The sequence below is a fragment of the Martes martes genome (genome assembly GCF_963455335.1).
Source record: "Martes martes genome assembly, chromosome: 5".
NCBI lineage: Eukaryota > Metazoa > Chordata > Mammalia > Carnivora > Mustelidae > Martes > Martes martes.
The window spans coordinates 100,244,712-100,270,032 of record NC_137892.1 but is presented as its reverse complement, the minus strand read 5'-3'; the positions used below and the strand labels follow the sequence as shown (position 1 = coordinate 100,270,032).

The 25,321-nt window shown below is 42.8% G+C and overlaps 1 protein-coding gene across 1 annotated transcript in view; it reads left to right on the top strand.

Annotated features, from left to right (window-relative positions):
- The window catches only part of MEGF10 (multiple EGF like domains 10), a 120,977-nt gene extending 97,924 nt beyond the window's left edge, over positions 1 to 23,053 (top strand). The window contains exons 13-24 of the mRNA XM_080804779.1: positions 288 to 434; positions 1,832 to 1,966; positions 2,499 to 2,627; positions 4,355 to 4,483; positions 7,106 to 7,234; positions 9,399 to 9,527; positions 11,688 to 11,924; positions 13,490 to 13,617; positions 14,892 to 15,015; positions 19,222 to 19,266; positions 20,054 to 20,260; positions 21,554 to 23,053. Coding sequence (XP_080660905.1) covers positions 288 to 434; positions 1,832 to 1,966; positions 2,499 to 2,627; positions 4,355 to 4,483; positions 7,106 to 7,234; positions 9,399 to 9,527; positions 11,688 to 11,924; positions 13,490 to 13,617; positions 14,892 to 15,015; positions 19,222 to 19,266; positions 20,054 to 20,260; positions 21,554 to 21,735 — 1,721 coding nt within the window. The 3' untranslated portion in view covers positions 21,736 to 23,053. The remainder of the gene's footprint in view (positions 1 to 287; positions 435 to 1,831; positions 1,967 to 2,498; positions 2,628 to 4,354; positions 4,484 to 7,105; positions 7,235 to 9,398; positions 9,528 to 11,687; positions 11,925 to 13,489; positions 13,618 to 14,891; positions 15,016 to 19,221; positions 19,267 to 20,053; positions 20,261 to 21,553) is intronic.
- The last annotated feature ends 2,268 nt before the right edge of the window (positions 23,054 to 25,321 follow it).

The window sequence follows — 25,321 nt, the reverse complement described above, 5'->3', positions numbered from 1 at the left end:
AGGAAAACCAGTATAACAAAGGTGTTTTATTCCTGCTCTTTTATGACTCCATAGAAAATCATCCTGGGATTATTTTAATGTTATGGTGACACAATGAGTGATTACACAATATGATGATGTACGGATGTATGTAAGTGAATTTTAAACCCTACGCCGTGCCCCCTTATGGTTTCCTGGGATCACTCAGCTTGGGGACCGTGACCGTGCTCCTTGTCCTGGACTTTGCATCCCCGAGGCACCTGTCCACCCTGCCTCTCACTCAGCCTCACTCGTGTGCATTGTTTCAGGTGTCCACTGTGACAGCGTGTGTGCTGAGGGGCGCTGGGGCCCCAACTGCTCTCTGCCTTGCTACTGTAAAAATGGGGCTTCGTGCTCCCCAGATGACGGCATCTGTGAGTGTGCGCCGGGGTTCCGAGGCACCACTTGTCAGAGAAGTAAGTATCTCATGAGGGGCGATGTCTGCGTTCCCTTCTTAGGCCCCCGGAGTTACGGCTCCTGTCCTACCTCTCAGCACATGGTGCCATTCTGTTTCAGTCAAGGGGAGGGAGAGGAGAGATACTAGGTCTCCCTGTTTCTCCAAGGGCTGTCCTTGATAGCACTCCCCAAGAGCTTTATTCGTTCCAGCCTTCAGGATGAACCTAACAGATGGGGCTAGAGCCATTCCTTCTCAGTAATGATTTCAATGCCTCATTGGCATTATCATCGGGATACGTCTCTCGATCCTGCCTTAAATCTTACAAATGGTGTTCCAGAAATCCATTGACCTGTAAATATTTGATTCAGCAATTTTGGCATTGGCCTTACCTCAATTACCAGAAGTCAACATCAGCCAAACCTAGCGGCAAATCATACATCGTGCTATTAGACTTACAGCCAGTGCTGTGGGGAAAATAGCACTGCGGAGTTAAAAATGGGGCTGTTGACATAGGTCAATGGGACTTGAAGTTAGGAAGGGATCCATAAGATTTTACTAAATTTTTAGGAAACATAATTAAAAAAAGAGTATATGACTTTAAGATACCTTATCCTACTTTTTAAATAACTTTTTTTTTCTTCGCTCTACACATTCATCCTGTATTTAAATTCAAGGAATGTCTTGAGAAGGACTTAGTTATGTAGCATTTTTTTGCTTGCTCCCTTTTCAATCACCATCATTTACCTCAATCACATTGAGAAGGAACAATCCTTTCAATGCAGACTGGAGGGGCGCCTGGGTGGCTCAGTGGGTTAAAGCCTCTGCCTTCGGCTCAGGTCATGATCCCAGAGTCCTGGGATCGAGCCCTTCATCGGGCTCTCTGCTCAGTGGGGAGCCTGCTTCCCCCTCTCTCTCTGCTTGCCTCTCTGCCTGCTTGTGATCTGTCTGTCAAATAAATAAAATCTTTAAAATAAATAGATAGATAATAGATAGATAGATAGATAAATGAAGACTGGAGATCTATTTATTGCCAGTAATGACTCTTAAAGAATAAAGGATTGACACACGGTTTGAGAGTATTTTTGGTGTATTTTAGAATAGAATTAGAATTGTTTCTTCAACAAAAATTCTTCAAGCCTCCATTCTGTGTCATGCCTTGAGTTAAGTAGGACCATAAATGAGAAAATTGAGAGGACAGAGACATTTGCCTGCCCTCGAGCCATCCAGTCTAGTGGTTTCTTTTCATTATTAAAGAGTACCCCTCTTCCTTCCATGGTGGTGATTTTATACTTGGAAAATTCTCAATATTGTTTAAAAAAAATTTTTTTTACCCCTAACTGGAACTGGAGGCTGATGTGGAATTTGAGAGACACACATCCCAGGAATTATATCTGTTGATTTCCGATCTGTTTTCAGTCTGTTCCCCTGGTTTCTATGGGCATCGCTGCAGCCAGACATGCCCACAGTGTGTGCACAGCAGCGGGCCATGCCACCACATCACGGGCCTCTGTGACTGCCTGCCTGGCTTCACAGGCGCCCTCTGCAATGAAGGTAAGGTGTGCGAGTGTTTCAGAGAGGTGTGCATTGGTGGGCGAACCACATACAGTCTGCCCTTGGGGGAGTCCGAGGACACGTTTTCCGCTCTCAGCTCTCCATGCCTTCTGGTGTGCTGTGTCTGCAACTTCTGCAGATATGACTAGGAACTTCTGAGAAGCTGGCTTCCTGCTTTGGCAGAATCTCTTTATTCTCTGAGCTGTGCTACTCTTTGGTATTAACTGGAAACAGCCTCCCAGGAAAAATCAACAGAGGGAAGAAGGGTTTTGGCTCCCTGAGTGAGCGGCCATGAAGTCAGATTTCTAGAAATGTGATGATGTCTCCTGGTTTGGGATGCCTTCCTAAGAATCTTTGGCTTCATGTGTCTGCTTAAAATGAGCCCGTTCAAGATGAGGGATGCTGTTGAGTGGAGGCAGCCAGTAAACGGGAAGCTGGGCGGATGACCTTCAAAGTCGTTTCTTGCCCCAAGACTGGAGTTCCATGAGCTGAGATGTAATTGTGCATTACTGACCCTGTAACTTATTCACAGTGTGTCCCAGTGGCAGATTTGGGAAAAACTGTGCTGGAGTTTGTACCTGTACCAACAACGGAACCTGTAACCCCATTGACCGATCTTGTCAATGTTACCCGGGTTGGATTGGCAGTGACTGCTCTCAACGTGAGTCTTGCTTGAGAACAACCATGTGTATCTGTTTGTTTCCACATTCCTTAGGTTGGAAGTCTGAGGGTTTCTATAATCAGGAAATAATATATGAAGAATTATAATATACCTTATTTTAATTTTAAGTGGTTTTATTCCCCATTAAGAGCTCCATGCAATGTTAAACCCACATGATGTCTTAGAAAGAATCTAAATAGATAACATTTTGCTTATTCAGTGCTTCTTTGTCTATGAAATGAGGGTATTGTACTCAGAAAGTCCATTCTCAGTTTTATATCAGGCCTCAAGTTCCAGCTATTTATTTTTCCTTGTTCTTGGGCAAAAATGATGCACATAACCATGGGAGATTTTTTTCCATTTTGTAAAATTACTTCAGACATATTATTTTTATTGGGCCATATTCCCTACTGGATAACCAAATATAAATTCTAGATGGTCCTCCTTTTTTTCCCCTCCAGTTTTATTGAGAAGTAATTGACATACATCACTGAATAAGCTTAAGGCGTACAGCTTGATGGTTTGATGTGTATATATCGTGAAATGATCACCACAGTGGCCTCAGCTAACGTCCATTGTCTCATGTAGATCCAATGGTGGTCCTCATTTTTTTTAAAAGATTTTTATTTATTTATTTGACAGAGAGAGAGAGATCACAAGCAGGCAGAGAGGCAAGCAGAAAGAGGGGGGGAAGCAGGCTTCCTGCTGAGCAGAGAGCCTGACGCGGGGCTCGATCCCAGGACCCTGGGATCATGACCTGAGCTGAAGGCAGAAGCTTTAGCCCACTGAGCCACCCAGGTGCCCCATAATGGTTGTCCTCATTTTAAGCAGTTATTTTCTTGAAGCATTAGTATAAACAAAAGGGGGTTTTGTTTGTTTTTGGTAAGTCAAATCATTTTACCCCATAATGTTATACAATTTCACGGACACTTTATCTGAAGTTCTTACTGCTCTTCATTGGTCGGTGACTCCAAACGATTCTATTTTATTGTTTCTGCATCATCCAATTAAGAGTTTCTATGAATAAACCGATGCTTACATATAATTGAAACCTTAAACTATAAAGTTTAAAAACAAATCTCTCACTAGAGAGAGTAGAGGGGCAAGTTCATGACTTATGTGACACTGGGTCCCTTAGTTTCTCTCAAGTCCCATCATTAGCCCATCTGACCTCTGCTTAAATGTCCTCTCCTCTGAGAAGCCTTCCCTGAAGGAGTAGCTCTGGTCATTCTTCCCTCGTTGCCCTATTTTATTTTTTTTCTCATAGAACTTGCTGCCACTGTTTTCTCTGTTGACTGGCTGGCTGGTGGTTGGTTGGTTCCTTGGCCTGCCTGACTCCCCTACTAAAACATAAGGTTTCAGAGGGTGGTCTGGGCCTTGTCTTGTCCTCTGCTATCTCTTCTGTGTCTAGAACAGTGCTGGGTGCATAAGAGCCCAATATGCATTTATTTGTTAAGGAACTAAATCTGCGCCCTCAAGATGATTGTTGCTCTGCCCACCTTACTGTGCAGTCAGCCCATAAATACAGTGTCCGTTGTAACAGTTGCTGTTGCGGTCAGCACTGCCCTCCGGGCATCAGGCAGATCCGGGGCACCATGCTTGCTGAGTCCTGACGCACACTGCTAACGTCTCGCATGCTAGGAGATGGGGTGGGAGGACGGCACTCTCTCTGCTGGGTGCTGACCCCCAGGCTCTAACGGAACTCTCCATGCGTGCTGTGGTTTCAGCTTGTCCACCTGCGCACTGGGGCCCAAACTGCATCCACACGTGCAACTGCCACAACGGGGCCTTCTGCAGCGCCTACGACGGCGAATGTAAATGCACGCCTGGCTGGACGGGTCTCTACTGCACCCAGAGTAAGCAACCGGCCTTCCGACGTTCTCGGGGGGCAGGGGGGGAGCCACCCCCGAGGAGATTGCCAGCTCGCCCTCCGCACACCTGAGCTGAGCTCAGCTGGGACTCCTGGAGTTGGAGGGTCTTGCCCTGATGACCGCTAGATGTTTAAATGTTTCTGTGTGTTTAGATGCTGTCAAGGTCCAGGTTTTCTGTCTGCATGTTGTGTCAGGATGGAGCATTGCTGGATGTGGTGGTGTGCGGCTCCTTTGCCACCTCTCCTTCAACCAGACCCTGTTTATAGGCACCCAGCTCCCTATCATTTGTACATACATGTTCATGTCTGTACATATACATGTATATGTGTATGCACATACATCTACTGTTTTTACCATGTGATCCTTTATTTATTTATTTATTATTTTATTTTATTTATTTATTTGATAGAGAGAGACACAGCGAGAGAGGGAACACAAGCAGGGGAAGTGGGAGAGGGAGAAGCAGGCTCCTCGCTGAGCAGGGAGCCAGATGCAGGGCTTGATCCCAGGACCCTGGGATCATGACCTGAGCTGAAGGCAGACACTTAATGACTGAGCCACCCAGCTGCCCAGCATGTGATTCCTTTTATATGAAGATCAAACACAAATCGATCTGTCAATTGTCAATTGATTGGGAAGGTGGAGAGTGGTGGAAAGTGATGAAAATGTTCTATATAATTCTTCACATTGGGGTAGTGGTTCCATGAATGTATACCCTGTCATTTATTCCAACAGCACAAAGGTTAGGGTAAGTGACAGTGACTAGAAGGCAGTGAAGATGACAAGCCTCCCTCCCTAACATAACGCGTGCTCTTGGAGAAGTTTGCCTTGAGTGAGTTTCGGGATCACGGGGGGCTCAATACACGCAGACGGCTGGCCCCACTCCCAGAGTGCCTGAGTCACCGGGGCGGGGGTGGAACCTGAGAATTCACATTTCTGACAACTTTCCACATGGTGCTGCCAGGCTGCTCTAAGAGCCACTAGTTCTTTTTTCCATTTTATATCCCATAGTGTCCTAATTGTTTCTTCTTGTATGAGGTTTTTGCCCTCATAGCCTGTACTGTGCAAAGCACTCCACAGCTCAGCACTGTCGGGGGAAAAAAGACTCTTCTCTGCCCTCTTGCCTTCAAAGGAATGAAGGAAACAAGACAGGAAAGCACAAATTATGGTTATTATTAATAAAAATGTATAGTTTATTCTTTTAAAACATTTTTAATAATAAAAGAATTTTAAGTCGCAAAAATGAGCTGAGAAGGAAAGGTGGGTCAGAAATTAGGCATTTCTTGTTGAATACTAATTAGGGGATATAATTAGTGAAGAGGCCGAAAAAGTGTGTTGAAACTTTATGGGAGGTGTAGACCTTGAGCCATGATTCGAAAGGAAGAGCCGGCAAGGAGAGAGCTTGTCTTGAGCATAGTCTGCCAAGATTGTATGCAGAAAGGGTTTCAAGCTCGTTAGGGGAAAGTGCTTGTAAGTTATTATTTATCGTTCCAAAATCTGGGTCTACCTCAATCAGAGGACCTTTTTAAGTGGACGTAGCAGAAGATGGTGGGCAGAACGCAGGGTCTGGAGCCAGACTTGCCTGTGTTTGTATCATGGCCCGGCCAGCCTGCTGCTTGCTGGCTCTGTGACTGAGGGGACCTTCGGGGCTTAGTTCCCATTTGTAGGTTTATAGGTGGGACTACTGTAAAGATTCAGTGAGAGGACACATGGAAAGCAGCAGCTGGCACAGAATAGGTGCTGAATAATAAACGTGGCAGTGATAGTTGTCCCTGCAAGCTGACCTCTGTTGCTGTGCCTCTGTTTCCTGAGAGCTGAACTTTCATTAAAACCTCTCTTGAGAAAAAGGGAAAGTAAAAATCCCATGTGATACTTAGAAATGACCCTAGACGCAGGCTGTATTAAAGCTTGCCAGGGATCCCTGAAACCCCCCTGCTTGTCAGCTGCTGGCCTGTGACAGCCTGCAGGGCCAGCGCCTATCCTTAGCCCAAAGGCCCCAGGGGTCTGTGTCTTACAAATCATGCACCAATGGAAAGTGTGTTGCTTTTTTACAAAGCGCCTATGAAGGGCAGGGGTTTAGTTTTGTTTTGTAAGTTTAGCATTCTACATACATCTCTGATGAAGGAGCTAGTATTATCTAAGTTAGTGACAGATACAGCGGACAGAGCTACAGCAGACTTAGGACACTCTGTACTATTAAGTAAAAGCACACGTGTGATTTTAATATAAAGTACTCATTTCAGTCCATGGCACTTGAGTCTGGGAGTCTAGTAGCTGAGTGAAGGAATACAAGGAAATGCCCCCATACCTCCATGGGGTTGAAAGCATGCTTTGCTAGAAGACACTCGTCTCCGGGAGCACCAGCAAGAGTTAAACTGTCAGGTGTGGAACTGTTCTGCTTTCTGCTCATGAATTATGACCTCCTTGCAGGAGCATCCTGGGACTTCAAAGAAGCCTTTGTGACAAGCTGAGATCTGTGTTATTGTCTTTATTCACTCTCCAGTGGCTCCGCATCCTTCAGATTTAAACACAAACAGTTGGCAGCAAGAGCTTCTTTCTGGTTCCCTCAGCAGCCTCCTGACTCTGCTGTCTTTCCCTCCCTCGCAGGATGTCCTCTGGGGTTCTATGGAAAGGACTGTGCATTGATATGCCAGTGTCAAAATGGCGCTGACTGTGACCACATCTCCGGGCAGTGTACGTGCCGCACTGGCTTCATGGGGAAGCACTGTGAACAGAGTGAGTATGAGAGTGTGACACACCCAGGTGGTATTTTCCCCTAGAACCAGTTGTCCTGCATGCCTAAGAATATGAAGGCAGGACCTGCAACTTTTAAGTTGTCTAAACCGATGGTTGGTCACTTCCTGGCCCAGCTGACCGTTCCCTGCCCAGAGACCTGGCCACCTGGTGTTCCTTGCTGACTGTCTTTTCCTTCAGACTTCTTCTGGGTAAGTAATCAGTGCTCTGGGTGGAGGGGGTGCGGCTCCAAGGATGAAGACAGAATTCAAGTTTTCCATCTGTTCACCCTGGCTCTCACTCTCACTGTCCTGCTTATTTTTGGAACGGGGCTGCCCAGAACTTTACGAGCCAGTCAGGTTTTCTTCACGGCAGACACAGAGCCCGGGTCGTACTCTGGACGAGAGTGCGTTCTCTGGGGCCAGGTGGCAGGTGGGCTCCCAGTCCCACTGGGGGTGTGGAACCAGGTCCATGCAAACGTCCATGCAAAAGGCCACCCCCCTTCTGACAGCCTTTTCTAGATGGTATTTTTATACTGTTTCCCTAGCAACTTCTCATCTTAGTCTTTCCGACCTTCAAGACAATAGATTGCCTTAAAACTTTTTGTTGTAAGACTCCCACTCCAGAAGAACATGCTCTGCTGCAATTACGCGTCCTTGTCTTGCATTTCCGCCCCTACAGCTGTGCATCTGCAGGGTTATAAGAAAATTAGTGTTAGACTGAGTACTTCAAAGTAGCCTATTGTTCCTTTCCTCTGACTTTCATTCAATATTTTGAATGGATAAATAGGATCTTAGAGCTGTGTGGGGCTCACACTCGTGTCATAGCTGGCAGGAAAGGGGGCAGGACCTTTGTGGCTTATCAGAGGGGGCATTCCTGGGAAGGTTGCATCAAAGATTACATGGCTGTAGGAGCAGTGTGGCCTGGAAAGGTGGATCAGCATAGCAGGACTTTGGCAATAAACAATCACCCTCTCTCCACTCCAGCAGCATCTCACAACACCCCCGGACGGCTAGGTCATCTGGGTCTGGTGTGCTGAACCCTAGAAGTATTTTTGCATATTTTCCTTACTAGTGCATAGCAGGAGTTAACTCTAGGAATCAGCCTGGACAGAAATGGCCCAATTTGAGTTTTGTACTGGTATTCATCTCATCCCGAAACCCATACTGAGTCACACAGTTGCCTGTACACCCCTTGTGTATGTAAATATTGTGCATCTGTGTGTATAAATGTCTAAACATATGTGCACATACATATATGCACAGAAACCAGAAGAGGCTCTAAACTGACTTTCCCTTGGAAGCCAGACTGGTTATGGTCTTATTTTTTAAAAGCTGCTTAAATCCCTCTGTGATTACTTTGAACATCCAATCAAAATGTTCCTATTTTTGGAGACCCCTCCTGATGCTCATTTGTAAACAGAAACACTGTGTTTGACTGAGAACTCCAAAAATAATAGCACATTGCCCCCTGCTGCCCACTTTGCAGAAAACATTAGTATTTGGGGATGATTTTAAAATTTGACATGCCTATACTCTTCTTTGAAATCTATACCCAGCTCTTATTAAAAGTGCATCCTAAAAATCTCTCCATTTTGGTCTCTCAGGCTTCAACCTGCACACCCCCATTTTGAGCCATTCTATAGTAAATGAAGTTCTTACCTAGAAAATTAACAAAAATTGCCCCTCCTTTGTCCCCTGCTCCCAGCTAATCCAAGTCACAATGTGCCTGTAGGAGGATCGCTGAGCCTTCAGTAAACTGCTCATGTTCTCAAGGATTCGGCTCTGGTTTATACTCTTCAGTCTTCCGTCCCACCGTTTTGCCCGGTGGGGTCATCTCAGATTGCCCTGGCAGATGGTCTTCATCAGTTCCATTGGGTTCTACAGTGTCTACTTACCCATCAGAGAAGTGGGTGCATAAATGCTGAAGGAGTCAGGAGCTGTGGCGAGGAGCTCAGTCTCTGGCCCCGTGCAGCCTGGCCTGTGAGTCCCCTCCTTGAGTCAGGGAATTTCTGTCAGCTCTAGGACTCCCTGGGTAGTTCTACCTGCGCAAGGATCCCCCTGGAAGTTCTGCCCTCTAGACACATGGAATCATGTAGTAAGAGACAGCCTTTTGCCCAGATGCCCAAGGCTGGCGAGCTTACATTGGACTTTTATCTCCTTCTCAGAGTGCCCTGCAGGAACGTATGGCTACGGCTGTCGCCAGATATGTGACTGTCTGAACAACTCCACCTGTGACCATATCACTGGCACCTGTTACTGCAGCCCAGGCTGGAAAGGGGCACGATGTGATCAAGGTAAGGACACTAGTGCCTTGAAATGTGTAACCACCATGTAGCCAGTGTTAAGTATTTGCACCTACATTATCTGATGTAAATGGGCTTGGGACACTGCAAGGCACAGCTTGTTATTTACTGCCAGATGGATGCCTTATTATTGCTGTCCTACAGGTGAGGAAACTAAAGCTCAGAGAGGCTGAGTAATTTACCCAAGGTTGCACAGCTAATATGTAGTACATAGTTATATGTAGGTCAGGGCTTAGATGCCAGGTTTGTCTGATTCCAAAGTTCATGAGCTTTCCACTGTGCCTGCAAATGTTTTCACCTTTATTGAGGTATAACTAATCTGTGAAAAGCAACACATGTATGCTACTATATTAGAGGTAGATATACACACACACATACACATATATGTATGACACGTATGACATAAAGTGTACAATCTGATAAGATCTAGCATATCCACCCATGAAACCCAACCACAGTAAAGTTAGTGAATGCAGCCATCACCCCCCAATGTTACCTCATGCCCTTCCCTGCCACCACTGACCCCGAGGCCCCAGGCAACCCTTGAACTAGTTTCTGTCACTACGGATGAGTTTGTATTGCTAGAATTTCATGTAAATAGAATCACACCATACTCTCTTTTGTCTGACTTCGTTTGCTCAGCATAATCATTTTGAGACTGAACCATTTGGTTGTATATATCAGTGCTTCAGTTCTTTGTATTGCTGAGTAGCATTCCATTGCATGGGTGTATCATAATTTGTTTACTGATTCACCTGTGGGTGGACATTTGGATTGGTTCCAGTTTGGGGCTATTATAGATAATGTTCTTATGAACAATAGTGTATCAAGTCTTTGTACGGAGATACAGTGCCATTTGTCATGGGTAAATCAATAGGTGTAGAACGATTGGCTTGTATGATAGGCATATGCTTAACTTTAAAAAAAAAAAAAAACTTGCGCGGGGCCTTTGAGAAATTTCTTCTGATGGTTCTGAAGCGTGGTACCCAGAGAGCTCCTGGTTTGTGTAGCTGTCTTCAGGAGGTAACACTCTCATGAACTCTAGCGTTGTAGGTGCCGTCCCCTGAAATTGTGCACTACATAGGCATTCCTAGTTCATTTCCTTTCATTAGGGAACTTCTGAGTGCTCACGATTTGTATTTGTCCTAACAATAGGAGGTTGTGTTTCACAATCACATCATTAATACACATGGCTTGTGGTCACACGGCACTGGCCTCCATGCTCCGTGTTATGGGGCATGCTGTCTAATAAGGAAGTGTAACCCTCAGAATCATAAAGTTATAGGGATGTTTGAGCTGGAAGCACCTGCTTTGGGGCCAGTTTCCTCCTCTATAGTTAGATGGTAAAACTCTGGCCAAAGTGCTTAAAGAAAAATTCAGCACCTCTGGATCAATTTTTTTTTTTAGACACCCAGTTTCTTGACTCATGGTTCGTATCTTTCCTGTCCTCACTTTCCTGTCCTCCTTGAATGCAAGAAAGAATTATGTAAAGCTACGGTTTAAATTTTAATTAGTAAGCTTTTAGGGTGATGTTGTCAGGTGTTAACTGGGGCAGACCTTTTGGTCATGGAAAATAACTGCATAGCAGTATCTCCTGGGGTAAAAAGCCCACTGAAATTAGGATAAGGCAGACCCTCATCTTGGACCAGATTTATAATGGAGTTATCCTTGCTTGGAAGGACAATTACTCTTAGAAATGCTAAGGATAGACATAAAATTAAGTTAGGCAGTTGAGGCATTTAGAAGTTAGCCTTTCATAAGCTTCCTGTTGCTTAAGAAATAAAGCATGGTAAAAAAAAAAATAGATAAATTATTACCTCCAGTGAGTTTCCTGGTCTGGTCTGAGTGTCTATTTAGTGTTTATGCGAGAAGCTCCCAAACCCTACAGTGAAGTCTTTGGGTTCTGCAAATCCCCAGTCCCATTTTTGAGGCATAGAGCCGCCTTTTTCTGGGCACAGACCAGCCAACAACATCCGCAAATGAAGAATGTTCATTTTTCCTTCCTGCAGTTTCTAAAAGTTTCCAAATTAACCTTTCATGAACTGAAAATGTCCCGGCATGAGCCCACTGGGAGAAGTTTGTAGATTGAGTTCAGACGTTTGTCTGGCACCTTGTCGTCCTTACTCAGATCTCATCTTTTCCTTTCACTAGCTGGTGTCATCATAGTTGGAAACCTGAACAGCCTAAGCAGGACCAGTACAGCTCTTCCTGCTGACTCCTACCAGATCGGGGCCATCGTGGGCATCATCATTCTTGTGCTGGTGGTGCTCTTCCTGCTGGCCTTGTTCATTATTTATAGACAGAAGCAGAAGGGAAAGGAATCGAGCATGCCAGCAGTTACCTACACCCCTGCTCTGAGGGTCATGAATGCAGACTATGCCATTTCAGGTAAGACTGGTCCCTAGGGCCATCTTACTCCTTGAGAAGGAAGGTTTCATCCTGGTTCTTTGAAACTGGGGCATGTGGCTGGGCTCTCCCTTGTTGTCCAGTAGCCTTGAGCAAATATTGTGTTTGGAAAAGATACATTGTTACAGATGTGCTGTAGAGGTCAATGGTAGCAAAATCATCACTGTCTTCTTCCATGAGGGTTTTTAAACTGGATTCATTATGAGGTTGCTTTAGACTTTGGGAATTTCAACTGGGAGGAAGCTTTGCTGGGCACCTAAGCTTTTGTCGTATGTGGGGGACTGGGAGTGGAGAGGAGGAGGCACCCGTAAGTTTGGTAAGGTCATGGAGCAGATCAGGGAACAGAACCAGGTCTTCTGTCTCTGGACCTGGGCACTTAACAGAGTGCCTTCTAACCTGTCCCTGGGCCCATACAAACCATTAATCACATGGCAACAAACTTATATAAGAAACAGTTTTGTCATATTAGCAAGAATCAAAGCTGTTCTGTAAGAAAACTCTTTAAAATCTTTCTGTCACATGTGCCCAGAAATGTAAATTTTTAAGTGACATGCTCTTCCATCAGAGAAAGTAACCACTTAGGGGTGCTTGGGTGGCTTAGTCAGTAAGGTGACTCCTGATTTCAGCTCAGTTCGTGACCTCCGGGTTGGGAGATCGAGCCCCACATCAGGTTCCACATTGAGCAGGGAGTCTGCTTAAGGTTTTCTCTCTGCCCCTCCTCCCAGCCCACTCCTGCCCATGCTCGTTCTCTCCAAAGAAGGAGAAGGAGAAGAAAAAAAGGAAGAAGGAGGAAGAGGAAGTAGTGAGGAAGGGGAAGAAGAAGAGGAGGAAGGGGAAGAAAGAGAAGGAGAAGAAGAAACCACTTAAATTAAGGAATTTGTACACTTAAAGTAATTTATTATTTTAGACAATTACTGTAGGATGGGTTACATGTTTATATATACACTGATTCTAGGGGAAATACCTAAAGCCGCTGATTAGCTTCATAGTGCATTTCTGGCCCAGAATATTATGGTAAGAGCTATAGGGTCTAAAAGATTAAGAAAAGATTTCAGGGGCGCCTGGGTGGCTCAGTGGGTTAAAGCCTCTGTCTTCGACTCAGGTCATGATCCCAGGGTCCTGGGATCGAGCCCCACATCGGGCTCTCTGTTCAGCAGGGAGCCTGCTTCCCTTCCTCTCTCTCTGCCTACTTGTGATCTCTGTCTGTCAAATAAATAAATAAAATCTTAAAAAAAAAAAAAAGAAAGAAAAGATTTCAAAAAGATTAAAAAAAGAGGCAAGTTCCAGCAGACATAGCTTCAACGTGATGGCTTCCCAGGCAAAGAGGAGCTGTCTGAGGACACTTGCACGGTTTTCCAGGAAGCAGGTAGGAAGGCAGGCACCTGCTGCTTCTAGAAGCTTTGCTGTGTATGCTGGGCAGGAGGGGATTCGGCCCAGCCTGTAATGTGGAAGTGGCACAAACATTTGTTCTGGTTCTTTTGCTTCCCTTTGATCCACACAGACTTAGGGGAGCCTGTCACCTTAACCATTTCCTTCTCTTCTTACAGAAACCCTTCCCCACAGCAATGGGGGAAGCGCCAACAGTCATTACTTCACCAACCCCAGTTATCACACGCTTACCCAGTGCGCCACATCCCCTCATGTCAACAACAGGGACAGGATGACCATCGCTAAGGTGAGAGGAAGTGACTCCCAGGCTCTGAAGCGGAGCAGGGAAGAGAAAGGACAGGAAGGAGCATGGAGGGAGAGCTGCAGCTCTGGGCACTTTACATCTCTTATCTGCGTCTTAGAATCTCAAGTTTACTGGTGAAAAATCCGAGTGGTGGGGAATTGCATTCACTTTGAAACAGAGCTCCCCAGTTCATGAGGGAGGCAGTTGGAGTGTGAGTCATGGTCTCCTTGTCTCCGATTTGTACTGGTTCCGGTGTAGGTCTTTGGAATAATGTTTCTGATATTGCCTGAGGTTTTAAAATGACGTCTCAGAGCTGACCTTAGCAGACTCCATCCTGGGTCCTTTCTTTTGTCTTTTCAGACCACCTGTCTTCCAGTGCCCTGCCGGGTCCCCCTGTCCTTTCTTCACAAAAACAGCTGCATGTGTTGATTTAGGTTGAACCACAGGAAATTGCTTTTTTGTAGGTCAAAAATGATCAAATAGAAACTATGTGCCAAGCATTTCTAATCAATCTGCAAATATAAATTCATTTAATCTTCACATCGATCCTATGACTCAAGAGTGATTGTTTTCCTCATTTTTATAGGTACACAGAGAGGGTGGACGCCTAGGGCTGCTCCTCCCATACCACTCACCTCACCCCCAGTCTCCTTGAGGACGCTTGGAAATTCCAAGCATTTCTTCCTTCCGACTGTCCCAAATTATATTTATAATCTCCATTGTCATATTCTGGCTCTCTGCTAGACAAAAACCAAGCTAGTCAAATTAATTCCATTGCAATTAAATTAATGCTGCTGGATTTTAATTATGGCACCTAATAGTTAAATAGCCCTTCCCATTCCCTCGAGACTTTCATGTTCATCATTGCATTTGTTCTCCTACATATTCAGGGAAGGAGGCAAAGTACATAATCTTATCCTCATGTTTATTGCTAAGAAAATGGCTCAGAGTCACTGGTGACTCAAAAAAATCATAACCAAGAATTTAACTTTTTTAAATTCAAAGTTCCATGTACCTTAACTCAAGTAAAGTTGAATGGGCACAGAGTGACTAAGGGAGATGAAGAATTTGAGGCAGTGGGGAATAGTTGGGGCTAAGGGACAGATACTCCTACTGCCCTCTAAGGCCACCCCATGATGACCTCTGTCCCCTTGCGTGGCCTCCTTGAAGAACCAGCCCTTGATCCATGCCACAGATGTCCTTTCTCACATCTGTAACACTGTGCTGGGCTATGCTATGTTCTCTTTTTACATCTTGATGGTTTATATTTTTAACAGTCGAAGAACAATCAGCTGTTTGTAAATCTGAAAAATGTGAATCCTGGGAAGAGAGGCCCAGTGGCGGACTGCACGGGAACACTGCCAGCAGACTGGAAACATGGCGGCTACCTCAATGAGCTTGGCAAGTTCTCCCAACATCCGTCCTCAACAAGCTCCCTTATCTTCTAGTCCCCTCAGATAGTCATAGATTTATGATATGCCAAAGAGATCTATTGGAAATATGCATGAAAAAAACAGAACGATAGAATTATACCTAATGCTTGTATGGGGCTTATTAATGTCCTGGGTGCTTTATCTACCCAACAAACATTTATTAAGGTCCTAGTGTGTGCCAGGAATTGATAAAAAGAGATGAGAATCTCTGCCTGCTTGTAGCTCCCATTCTAACTCTACATATATTAATTTACATGATTCTCACAAGTACTCTGATAAGTAGGTACTGTTAATGTCATCATCATGTCCGTATAACAGTTGAGAAACTGAGTCAAAAAGAGGTTAAGTCCCCTGAGAAAAGTCTTAAAGCCTATTAAATGGTAGAGCTAGGATCTGAATCCTGTCAGGCTGGTACCAGGATGTGTGTTCCCCTTTGCTGTCTTTTAATATGGGGCACCCATACTTGAGGGCCGCTTCCCCTTTAGGTGAGGAAATGAAGATATCAACAGGAATATAGTCAGTGCTTCTCGAACGTTTTAGAATCAGACCTGCTTCATACTCTTGAAAGTTATCAGGAGCCCTGAAGAGCTTCTTTCAATATGGGTTATATCTATTGATACCACATTACAAATTAAAACTGAGACCATTTAAAAGAGTTATTTATTGCTTTGTTTATAATAATAGTAATTAATTTCATGATAATGTAAAACACATTTTTATGAAAAAAAAACCCACATTTTCTGAAACAAAAACAAATTAGTGAGAAGAGTGGCACTGTTTTACATTTGTTGGATCTCTTTAACATCTGGTTTCAGAGAAGATGGATTCTCATATCTGCTTCTCCATTCAGTCATTGGTGATCCCACGCTTGGTGATGCTCTTAGACAACCACCATGCACTTGAGAGAGAACAAGAGTGAAACAGGCAAATAATGTTGATGTATTATAATGAGAACAGTCTTGATCTTGTGGGCCTCCTGGAAAGAGGGTGAGGCCTCCTGGACCAGCCTTAAAGAGCTGCTGTGATACCCCACTGAGTGAACTGTGCCATTACCAAGCCATTGCCCCTGATTTCAGGGAGGTGCTTGATGAAGCCGTAACTGATATGTGCTCACCTTATGGATAGCAAACCCTTTTTTGTATTTATTTGATGGCGGAGTGGCCAGGAAAACCCAGTTAAATTTGAATTTCAGATAAGCAACAAATATTTTTAGTATAATAAATATATCCCAAAAGTTGCATGGGGCATACTTACCCTAAAAATTATTTGTTGTTTCTCTGAAATTCAAAGTGCAAGGTCCTTCCTTTGTTTTTATTTGCTGAATCTGACAACCTTACTGGATGGGCCCTTCCATGAATCTTGTTTTTTAGAGGAATAAACTGGGAAGCACAGAGAGGTTAACTTCTTGCCCAGGATTTCATGGAAGGAAGAGGGTAAAGCCAGGTCTCAAAGTTCATCTTCCAACTACTTACTCCTCCCCTGCTCTTTCTGGGAACACCATACACGCCAAATTACCTAAGCCAGATAGAGGAACCAGTCCGTATGGGCTCTGGAATCCCCTATTACTATAGAAATGTAAATGTTAAAGTAGGAAAACAAATACAAATTCTTAACTTTTGTCTGCATTCTCTATCCACATTATCAAATAGCTGTGCATTCCTGAACACGGTCAAATTATTTAGATACCAGATTCACAGTATACTTATCGGTCAAATCATTTAACATCAGAGAGATTTCTTGTAGCTCCAAGGAATATGTGAGTTGATATCAGGAAAGTACTAGCTGGCACTAATGAGGGAAAAGTTCTCTTACTCCACTTTTACCTGCTACATATGGTCCTAACTCTAGGACCCAGTCCCTGCAGTGGTAACATATAAACTTCTCTGCTTTTTGTCTCCTTAAGACCCACCAGACTGAGAATGTAACATCTTCATTGGAAATTCTGGGTCTCCTTCATGAGTTTCCATCCAAGAGCAATTCTACATTTAATGTCCCTTTATAGTTGTTGGCCAGAAAAAGTCTTCCCTTACAATGGACAGGGTAGGGCACACTATGGATGCTAAAATGTGTATGTGCTTGACACGATGGAGAAGTTGTTGTGATGTTGTCTGAAAGAGCCCTGAACCTGGCACAAAAAGCCCTGAGGTCGACTTCTGGTTCTGTTATATGGCACTGGGCTAATCACCCCCATGAAGAAGATCCATTCATTTGTGGCATGGAGATAGTGATCATGTTGTGATCATTGTATGAATTAGATTAAGCCAAGCATTTGAAAGCATCTATCCAGGGACTGGAACAAATGGGAGTTTATATGAGGAAACCTGCCTGCTCCCTCATTAAAACAGCCTCCAGAGAGAACCTAGCAGGCATGCTGGTGTCACGGTGCCACTCTTGTTCCCTAATTTACTCTCCACCTCAGGCTGCTCCTCTCCTGAGCCTCTTGGGGGAATGCTAGCCGTTACACAGCTAAGATCAAGATGGACAGTTAACAAGACTTTGCTAAAGTCTGGAGACAGCTAAGTGAATCCGGCAGAGCAGCAAAGACAGAGTTCCTTCATAGGGAGTTCTCAGAGGCCACAGATCCTACCCTTCTTCATGCCATCCCTTTACAAAGGTCTGGAAATCCCTAAGACCACCCTCAGGATCCATAATTTGGCAGAAAGAATCATAGAACTCCCTGCGAGCTGTTATACTCATGGTTAGAGTTTATCACAGCCAAAGGATACAGGTGAAAATCAGCCAAGGGAAGAGACACAGTGGGCAGAGTCAAGGAAAGTTCCAAGCCAGAAGCTTCCAGTTGTCCTTTCCCAGTGGAATCATGGAAAGTGCTAACTTTTCCTGGCTACAGTATATGACAAGATGCATGAAGTATTACCAGCCAAGGAAGCTCATTTCAGCCTTGGTGTCTAGAGTTTTTATGAGAGTTTGGTAAGGTCAACATGGCTGACCGCCGATGTGGTTGACCTTTCGACCCCCCCATCTGGAGATGGAGCTGACATGAAGTGACCCCAACCCCCTTCCATAAATCTCTTTGTAACACTACCCGGTGTAGTCCTAGGCCCCAGGTAAACAAAAACACTGTTACTGGGTGGGATAGTCCAAGGACTTAGAGATCCCCTCCCAGGAACTAAGGGCAAAGGCCAGAGCTTACTTTGATTAGGTTAATTCACTATTCATCCTTATCCTGCCTCCCTGCATAATTGGGCACCTTTCCTGCCAGCTGGGAGCATGGCTAGGCTTCACAACCCAGACCCAAGAGAGAGAAAACATTCTCTGAGAAAAGAGGACATTCCTGTATCCTGTCCCACGATATTAGACACACTCACTCCCTTTAAGGGATGCTCCCTCTTTCTTCACAAGTGTCCTCCAGGACATCAGAACTTGAGTCAACTACCACTCTAAGGGGCACATGCACAGTGGCAGGGGTTCATCCCCTAGCCATTCTCCTACTTATTTGAATATTTGTCATTAGTCATTACTCTCTGTTTCTAATGTAAGGCTATAACACTTCTTTAAAAGATCATGGAAGAGACCTTGGAATGCCTCCATGTAAAATGAGGCTGGGGGTCGTAGGACACATTCTGTGTTGCCATTCATTTATATAGCACCTCAGAGTTTAGGACCCCTTTTCATGCGGTCTGGTTCACTTAATGATCACACCAGCTCCGTAAAGTTTGGAAAGCAGATTTTGTTTCCCTCATTTTAGAGATTAAAAAAAAATTGACAGAGAGAGAGCTGAACATCTTGCCCAAAGTCATGTGGTGAGTGAGTGATGAAATTGAAGTCCTTTGTCTCAGTTCTAGCCCTGGCTATGTCCTTTCCACAGTGCGACCTTGAATCAAGTATACCAATTCACCCATGCCTTATTTCCTACCTATACTGATCAGCCTTTCCCAAAGTCACTGGAAATGAGTAGGAGGATGATCCGAATGATATATATATATATATATATATATATATATATATATATATATATATATATATATACTAAGTGCTGAAAATATCAAGCATGAGCAACCTGGTAACAAAGGTTTGAAAAGCAGCACTCTTGGTTATTTCTTGCAGTGGGGAAATCGTAGGTGCCCAAACCATCCTCCTCCATGACCTTGGAATATTAGATGGGTTTTCTCTTGTTTCCAGATCTCACTGGGGATTTTTTTCTTCTTTATCACAGGAGCTTTTGGACTTGACAGAAGCTATATGGGAAAATCCTTGAAAGGTATGGTGTAAATTTAAGGAAGAAATACATCTATCAGAATCATAATTTTAAAAACAGTTTATATCAGAGACTGAAATAATTGGCTAAACAAGCAAGAGTGGCAGTGTAGAGAAAATGGTCAGTTGTTGGTGTGGTTAATTACACCACCAGACACACAGACATGTTTGACTGAGGTCAAAAGCGTGACCGTAGGTGCGTGGTGTTAGAGCATAAGTCTGGGGGAACAAAGGTTTCCATTTGCTGGGGAAACACTCATATTTCTTTGAAAAGATATAGGACTTATGGAGAGAGAGAAATGCATGAAAAAGGAAATAGCAAGGAAAACAGGAGTTCAGCATCTTTGCATGAATAACTTCATGTGCCCAGTCCTGAAGTTTTACAAGGAAGTCTCAAGTGACAAAGGCCTCCCTCACCACAATGATAGAACATTCTTGTGCTCCCAGGAGCATCCACAGGTGGTTTCTTGATTGAAGCCTCTGAGAATTCAGAGACTATTAGTAAATTAGAATGGAATTAGTTTTGAGTGTGAAACACAATCAAAATGAAATCAAATCCACAAGGTTTTACATTGATACTCACCTGAAAGAGGAGCTAAAAATTATGGATCGGTAATTTTAAAGCAGATTCTCACCAAAACAGGTAGAAAATGTATGGTGTTGTTGTTGGTATATATAATCATAGAAAACTAGCTACAAAGAGAAAGAAGTAACCTGAGTATATTACCACCAAGAAAAAAATTAATGTCCCTGCACTATCATTTGCTTTTCTCCCCCATCTCTCTTCACAGATCTGGGAAAGAATTCTGAATATAATTCAAGTAACTGCTCCCTAAGCAGTTCTGAAAACCCATATGCCACTATTAAAGACCCACCTGTACTTATCCCCAAAAACTCAGAGTGTGGCTATGTGGAGATGAAGTCACCGGCACGGAGAGATTCCCCCTATGCAGAGATCAATAACTCAACCTCAGCCAACAAGAATGTCTATGAAGTTGGTGAGTTCCCCTAACCAAAGAAAGAACCTAATATAGGAATTTTTTAAAAACAGTTTTAAAGTCCTTGAGCATACAGTAACAGTTCTTATAAACATGATTGAAGACACTGGTCCATATTTTCAATGCAACCTGTGTTTTCAGTGACCATATTAATTGGTGTCAAATAAATTTTTAAGGGAAAAGAAAATAGTATTTAGCAAAATTAAGTAAATTTTCCTTATCTCTCACTTGGCTGTCTATCTTTTGTTTTGTAACCATAGTGACTATTTGAGCACACCTGTGGAATAGCATATGTCTCACATTAGCTCTTGTGTGGAGTTAGCCTAAACAAATGGTTCAAGGGGATGAAACAGGTGTTTCTATTTCTGATTGCATATTCATTACATTAATGCTTTTAGCAGGATGGAAACACTTTACTTTTAAATTTGTCTGATATATTGGTAATATTCTTGGATGTGAATGGGATGGAAATTAGTAAGAATTCAATTTAAAATTAGAATTATTCTGATTTCCCCTTACAAATACCATTTGGGGAAAGTTGAAACACATCAGAGCTGTCACCGGGTAGGTAGAGTAGGGCTATGTATTTTAGTTAATTTTTTTTTCCTCTCTGTCTCTCTCAAGTTTATGATTTAAACTTTAAAAAATTCTCTATTACTTGTTAACTTGTAAATGAAATAGCTAATTTAACTCCAGCTGCTAGTAATTAATTTATGTCACAGACATGTCTCTGAAAAGATAACTTCTTAAAGAATTAAGACAGCTTTTGTTTTAATGGGAGGTATAGTGACCTAAATTTATTTTTTTTTAAATCGGTTACAATCCCCCTTTGAACCGTCCAGTAAACCCACCACTTTAACATGGGAACTCGACTGAGAGCCAGGGTCCTGAGTCCTAAAGTCACCTTGTTAAGTATTTCCATGAATTGAGTTACCCTGGAATGATCCCAGTCTTCTCACCTATGGGGTAGAGGGTTTGGACTAGATTAACTACAAAGTGCTTTTCAGACAACGATTCATATCCAGGGTTTCTGTCTAGTCCCTGGGTGTCTTCATCCCAACCCTGTGGTCACCTTTTTGTTCAGAACTCCACTGTACACATCAGCTGGTCTGACAGATGTAGAGTAGCCACCTCAATGTGATTATAAAACCCTCCTTTGTTCATTAAAATAATGTTTCTTTGCATTTTTAGAAGTGCTCCTCCTATATGTGTGAGATTTGCAAGAAATGCCATATTCTATTCTTTTTAAAACTTTCCATTGCTGATAAATTGATGTGTCCCTGGTTGTCACAGAACCTACAGTGAGTGTTGTCCAAGGAATATTCAGCAATAATGGGCATCTCAGCCAGGATCCATACGACCTCCCAAAGAACAGTCACATCCCTTGCCATTATGACCTGCTGCCAGTCCGAGACAGTTCACCCTCCCCCAAGCGAGAGGATGGCGGCAGCGGCAGCAGCAGCAGCAGTGAATGACACCAAAGGACTGCTCGGTAGCCACTGAAACAGTTTCCAGAACTGCAATTCGGTTCTTCTCCTTCTCAAGTTTGCCACCTTAGGTGAATGTTAATCTACTTGGTAGGCAACTGTTGGACATGAACCAGAAAGCTCAAAGCTAAGGCTGACTGACCATAGGTCCACCTTGTACGGGTGGCTCGGAAGGAGAGATCAATGTGACTTCCTATTCTTCTAAGCGTTGGAACTGCACTCGTGAAGCATGACTTCCTATAAAATCTGGGCTGGAAGCATGACTGCGCGGAGGTCTTTGGGAGGGAGTCATGGGGTACGGTGGCTGTTGACATTATGGCTTGAACAATTAAAATTTAAATATTTTCTTTCTCATTTGCATTGCAGACCTGTACCGAGGATTGTGCAGTTATCATAAAATCTAGTGTGAATCACTAAACATGTAGAAGAGAAGGGGCATAGTATTGAGTCCTTATGTTTATTTTTTTCAGCTGGACTCAGACTTATAGGGATAATATGAACCCAGGAAGAAATGTTCTGTCAAGTGGCATCCCTGGAGAGACTTTGAGTAAACTCTGGAATTGGTTAGCCCGTTTAAATATGAAAACTTTAGACTTTTTTTTAGGATGAAGAAATGAAAAATTAGACTTATTTTAGGAGTAGTTGAATTATTTCGGGAATCAGTATACAGGTGTGGTTGGCAGAGGGTTATCTACTTGGACCCTTGGCCCACTTTTCATCCATGATGTCATTCTGATTGTTGTCCCTATCGTACATACACCACTGAAGGTCCATAACATATCAATAATTATTTCATAAATATGAAAATGAAATAGTTTTATTTTTGACAGACCGGATTAAACGAGTGTATAATGATTGGAAAAGGTTGTAAATTTTAAGTGTAAGAAGACGCTTCGGTTTTGTAAACCATTAGTAACACATGCTGTAATATAGAATTAGCAGAAAGTTTTGATTAACTTTTCCCTAGAAGTGACCGGAATATTTTTGTGCATATTTGAGAAAAGGGCACTTTCCTTTTATTAACTGTTGATTTAGAGAAACTATGCTTAAGCTGGTCTTTTGCATTGCTAATATGACCTGTACCCCATTTTTCATTAATTTGTATTTCTGTTTTTAAGTTGTATATTCTATGTTTTGTAGTGCTTGGATTGTTAATGAAAAAAATTATATTATATGTTCATTGTTTCTTGTATTATTGCCACTTATCTTTTTGCTTGATAAAATGCATTGTCCTTTTTTTTCTTTTAGAGGGAGGAGATGAAAATACATAAATCAAATCTATTAAAATTGGTCATTACTAAAATTGCAAAGTAACCGTGGGTGAGTGGCTTATAATAGAAATAGAGAAGCTTTTTAATATTAATGGAGCTCCTTTTGATCTGTGGGTTCCGAATCTTGGTTAAGTCAGGGGGTAGGGGAGTGAGGAGCTGCTCATTATGGAATGAGTACCACAGACTGGTCTTACCGAAGACCTTCGTTGGGAGGATCACACAATTGATCTTCCAAACTGGGACACTTATGAGTGTAAATGAGGGCATTATGAATATTTAACCCACAGTGGGCGTAAATCTGGACTGTCCCAAGCAAACCAGAATGGATGCTCATCCTTTGCGCACCTGTCATGCACTAACATTTTTCACTTCAAGGTAGTTGTCTGAAGAGAATGCCAACATGATGCAAGAAAGCCGGTTTCTCCTTGACCTACCTGAGTGAACAGAAGGTCTGAAAAGCTGCATGAGGAAGCAACTTCATGAGAGGAAACAGTGGTTGTGAATCTTTAAAGACATGAAACCCTATGTGGTGTCTCAGTGAGTCAGTTGACAAATATGTATTGTGCACCCATTCTGCTAGGCATTGTCCCTGCCAGTTATCAAATTGGGGTATCCAGTGATGGTGGTTTGGTCAGGGAGATGATACACACCTTGGACATTCACTCTTTTAATGGTTGTTTCTTGTCAAGAGCCCCAAAGTTAATTCAAGGACATCTTGAATTACCTGGAACACACCTTAGAAACAATTGGTTCATTTTAACAGTTACCCTTTGGCTGACCGTTGGCTCTAGGGGATGGGTAGGCATTTAACTGAGACACTTGTGGGTCAATAGCCATGAAAAGTCCTTTCTGGTAGAAAAAAATCTTTTCCCCTTTCTTGTTTGAGAACCATCTCTTCATTGCTCCACAATACATTTGAGTTTCCCCATAATGCCCTCAATATAGTTTTAAAAAAAAAAACACAACTTTTTTTCCTCATTATATTACAAAAAAAAAAAAAAACAAAAAACAAAAAAAAACCCCACCAAAATCCTGAAAGCTTCCTGTACAAAGACAAGAGCATCTTAAGCAGAAAGCCGGGCAGCAAATGTGGACTCTGAAGGAGCACTGCCATCCCTGCCTGTGCATTCTCTCTGCTAGACCAGCTGCTCAGGATTGAAGCTGTCCTGACACCATATTTGTATCAGAGGTGAGTCTTGCTCACCAGAGTTCACTCAAGATTTTTCAAACATCAATTACACATAGAGCCTTTTGGATATTGTAAAAACAACATGGTATATTTGGAGAGGTCTAGTTGAGAAGTCAAAACTTCCTAGATATTTTGATCTAGATTTGGGTAAGGAGAGAATTTCTTCTGTCAGAATGAAAATTAAAAGACAAAAGGACCTGGCAAGTCCCCCCGACCCCAAAATTGCCACCTTTTGGACCCTTGCGGATATATGAAATGTAACTTAGTGATGATGTCATTCTTCATACACCGTGAATCTGTTCTCATGACCTTTGAGCTCATTCATTTGGGACCCTAAGATTAATTTCTTCCTCATATCCTACATCGGTCAGAGCAGTGAATATGCTTGGCAATGCCAAGGAGAAGCCATTCACGTCAGAATGTCAGCCAAACTCTTCTTTCCCTAGAGGGAGATATGTCAGACAATTTATAAACTGTTTGTATTTATAGATAAATAGACCAAAAGTGGCCCAACTAATAGCTTATGTATTAGCTTTAATATGGAGAATATGTTACTTATAGTGAATTATATGATAAGGAATATTTCATAATTATTCACAGTGCTTGATATAAATTCCTCTCACATGCTATAGTAGTTATGCCAAGAGAGAGTTTAATATGTTTAGCATTATCTCTATGGTAAATTATATTCACCAATTTTAGGAAAGCCAATGTAGAATTTTGTAAGATAGTTATAACCTGTCCCAGCCAACTCCATTAGCACAACCACTGTGTGCTGTGAGAAATGTGAACCACTTTATGAAAATGTGGACCATCCAAAGAGCCACAGCAGTACATGACAATTACTGGGGAGTTTTAAACCCTTAATGTTGAAAAAGTTGCATAGGAGTATTACACTATTAATTCATGTCAATATTAGAAGTCCAGTTACCACTTAGAATAAGATGAAGTCATAAAAATTGCATCTTAAGGTTATGGGTTTTTTTAAATAACCAATTTTCCATCTTCAGGAAATGTCCTTAATATTCCAACTCAGTATTTAATAGATATTTTGATCTTAAAAGATTTACGTCATGGCAGTGTATACAAATGGGCAAGTGTGAGTCACGAGGTG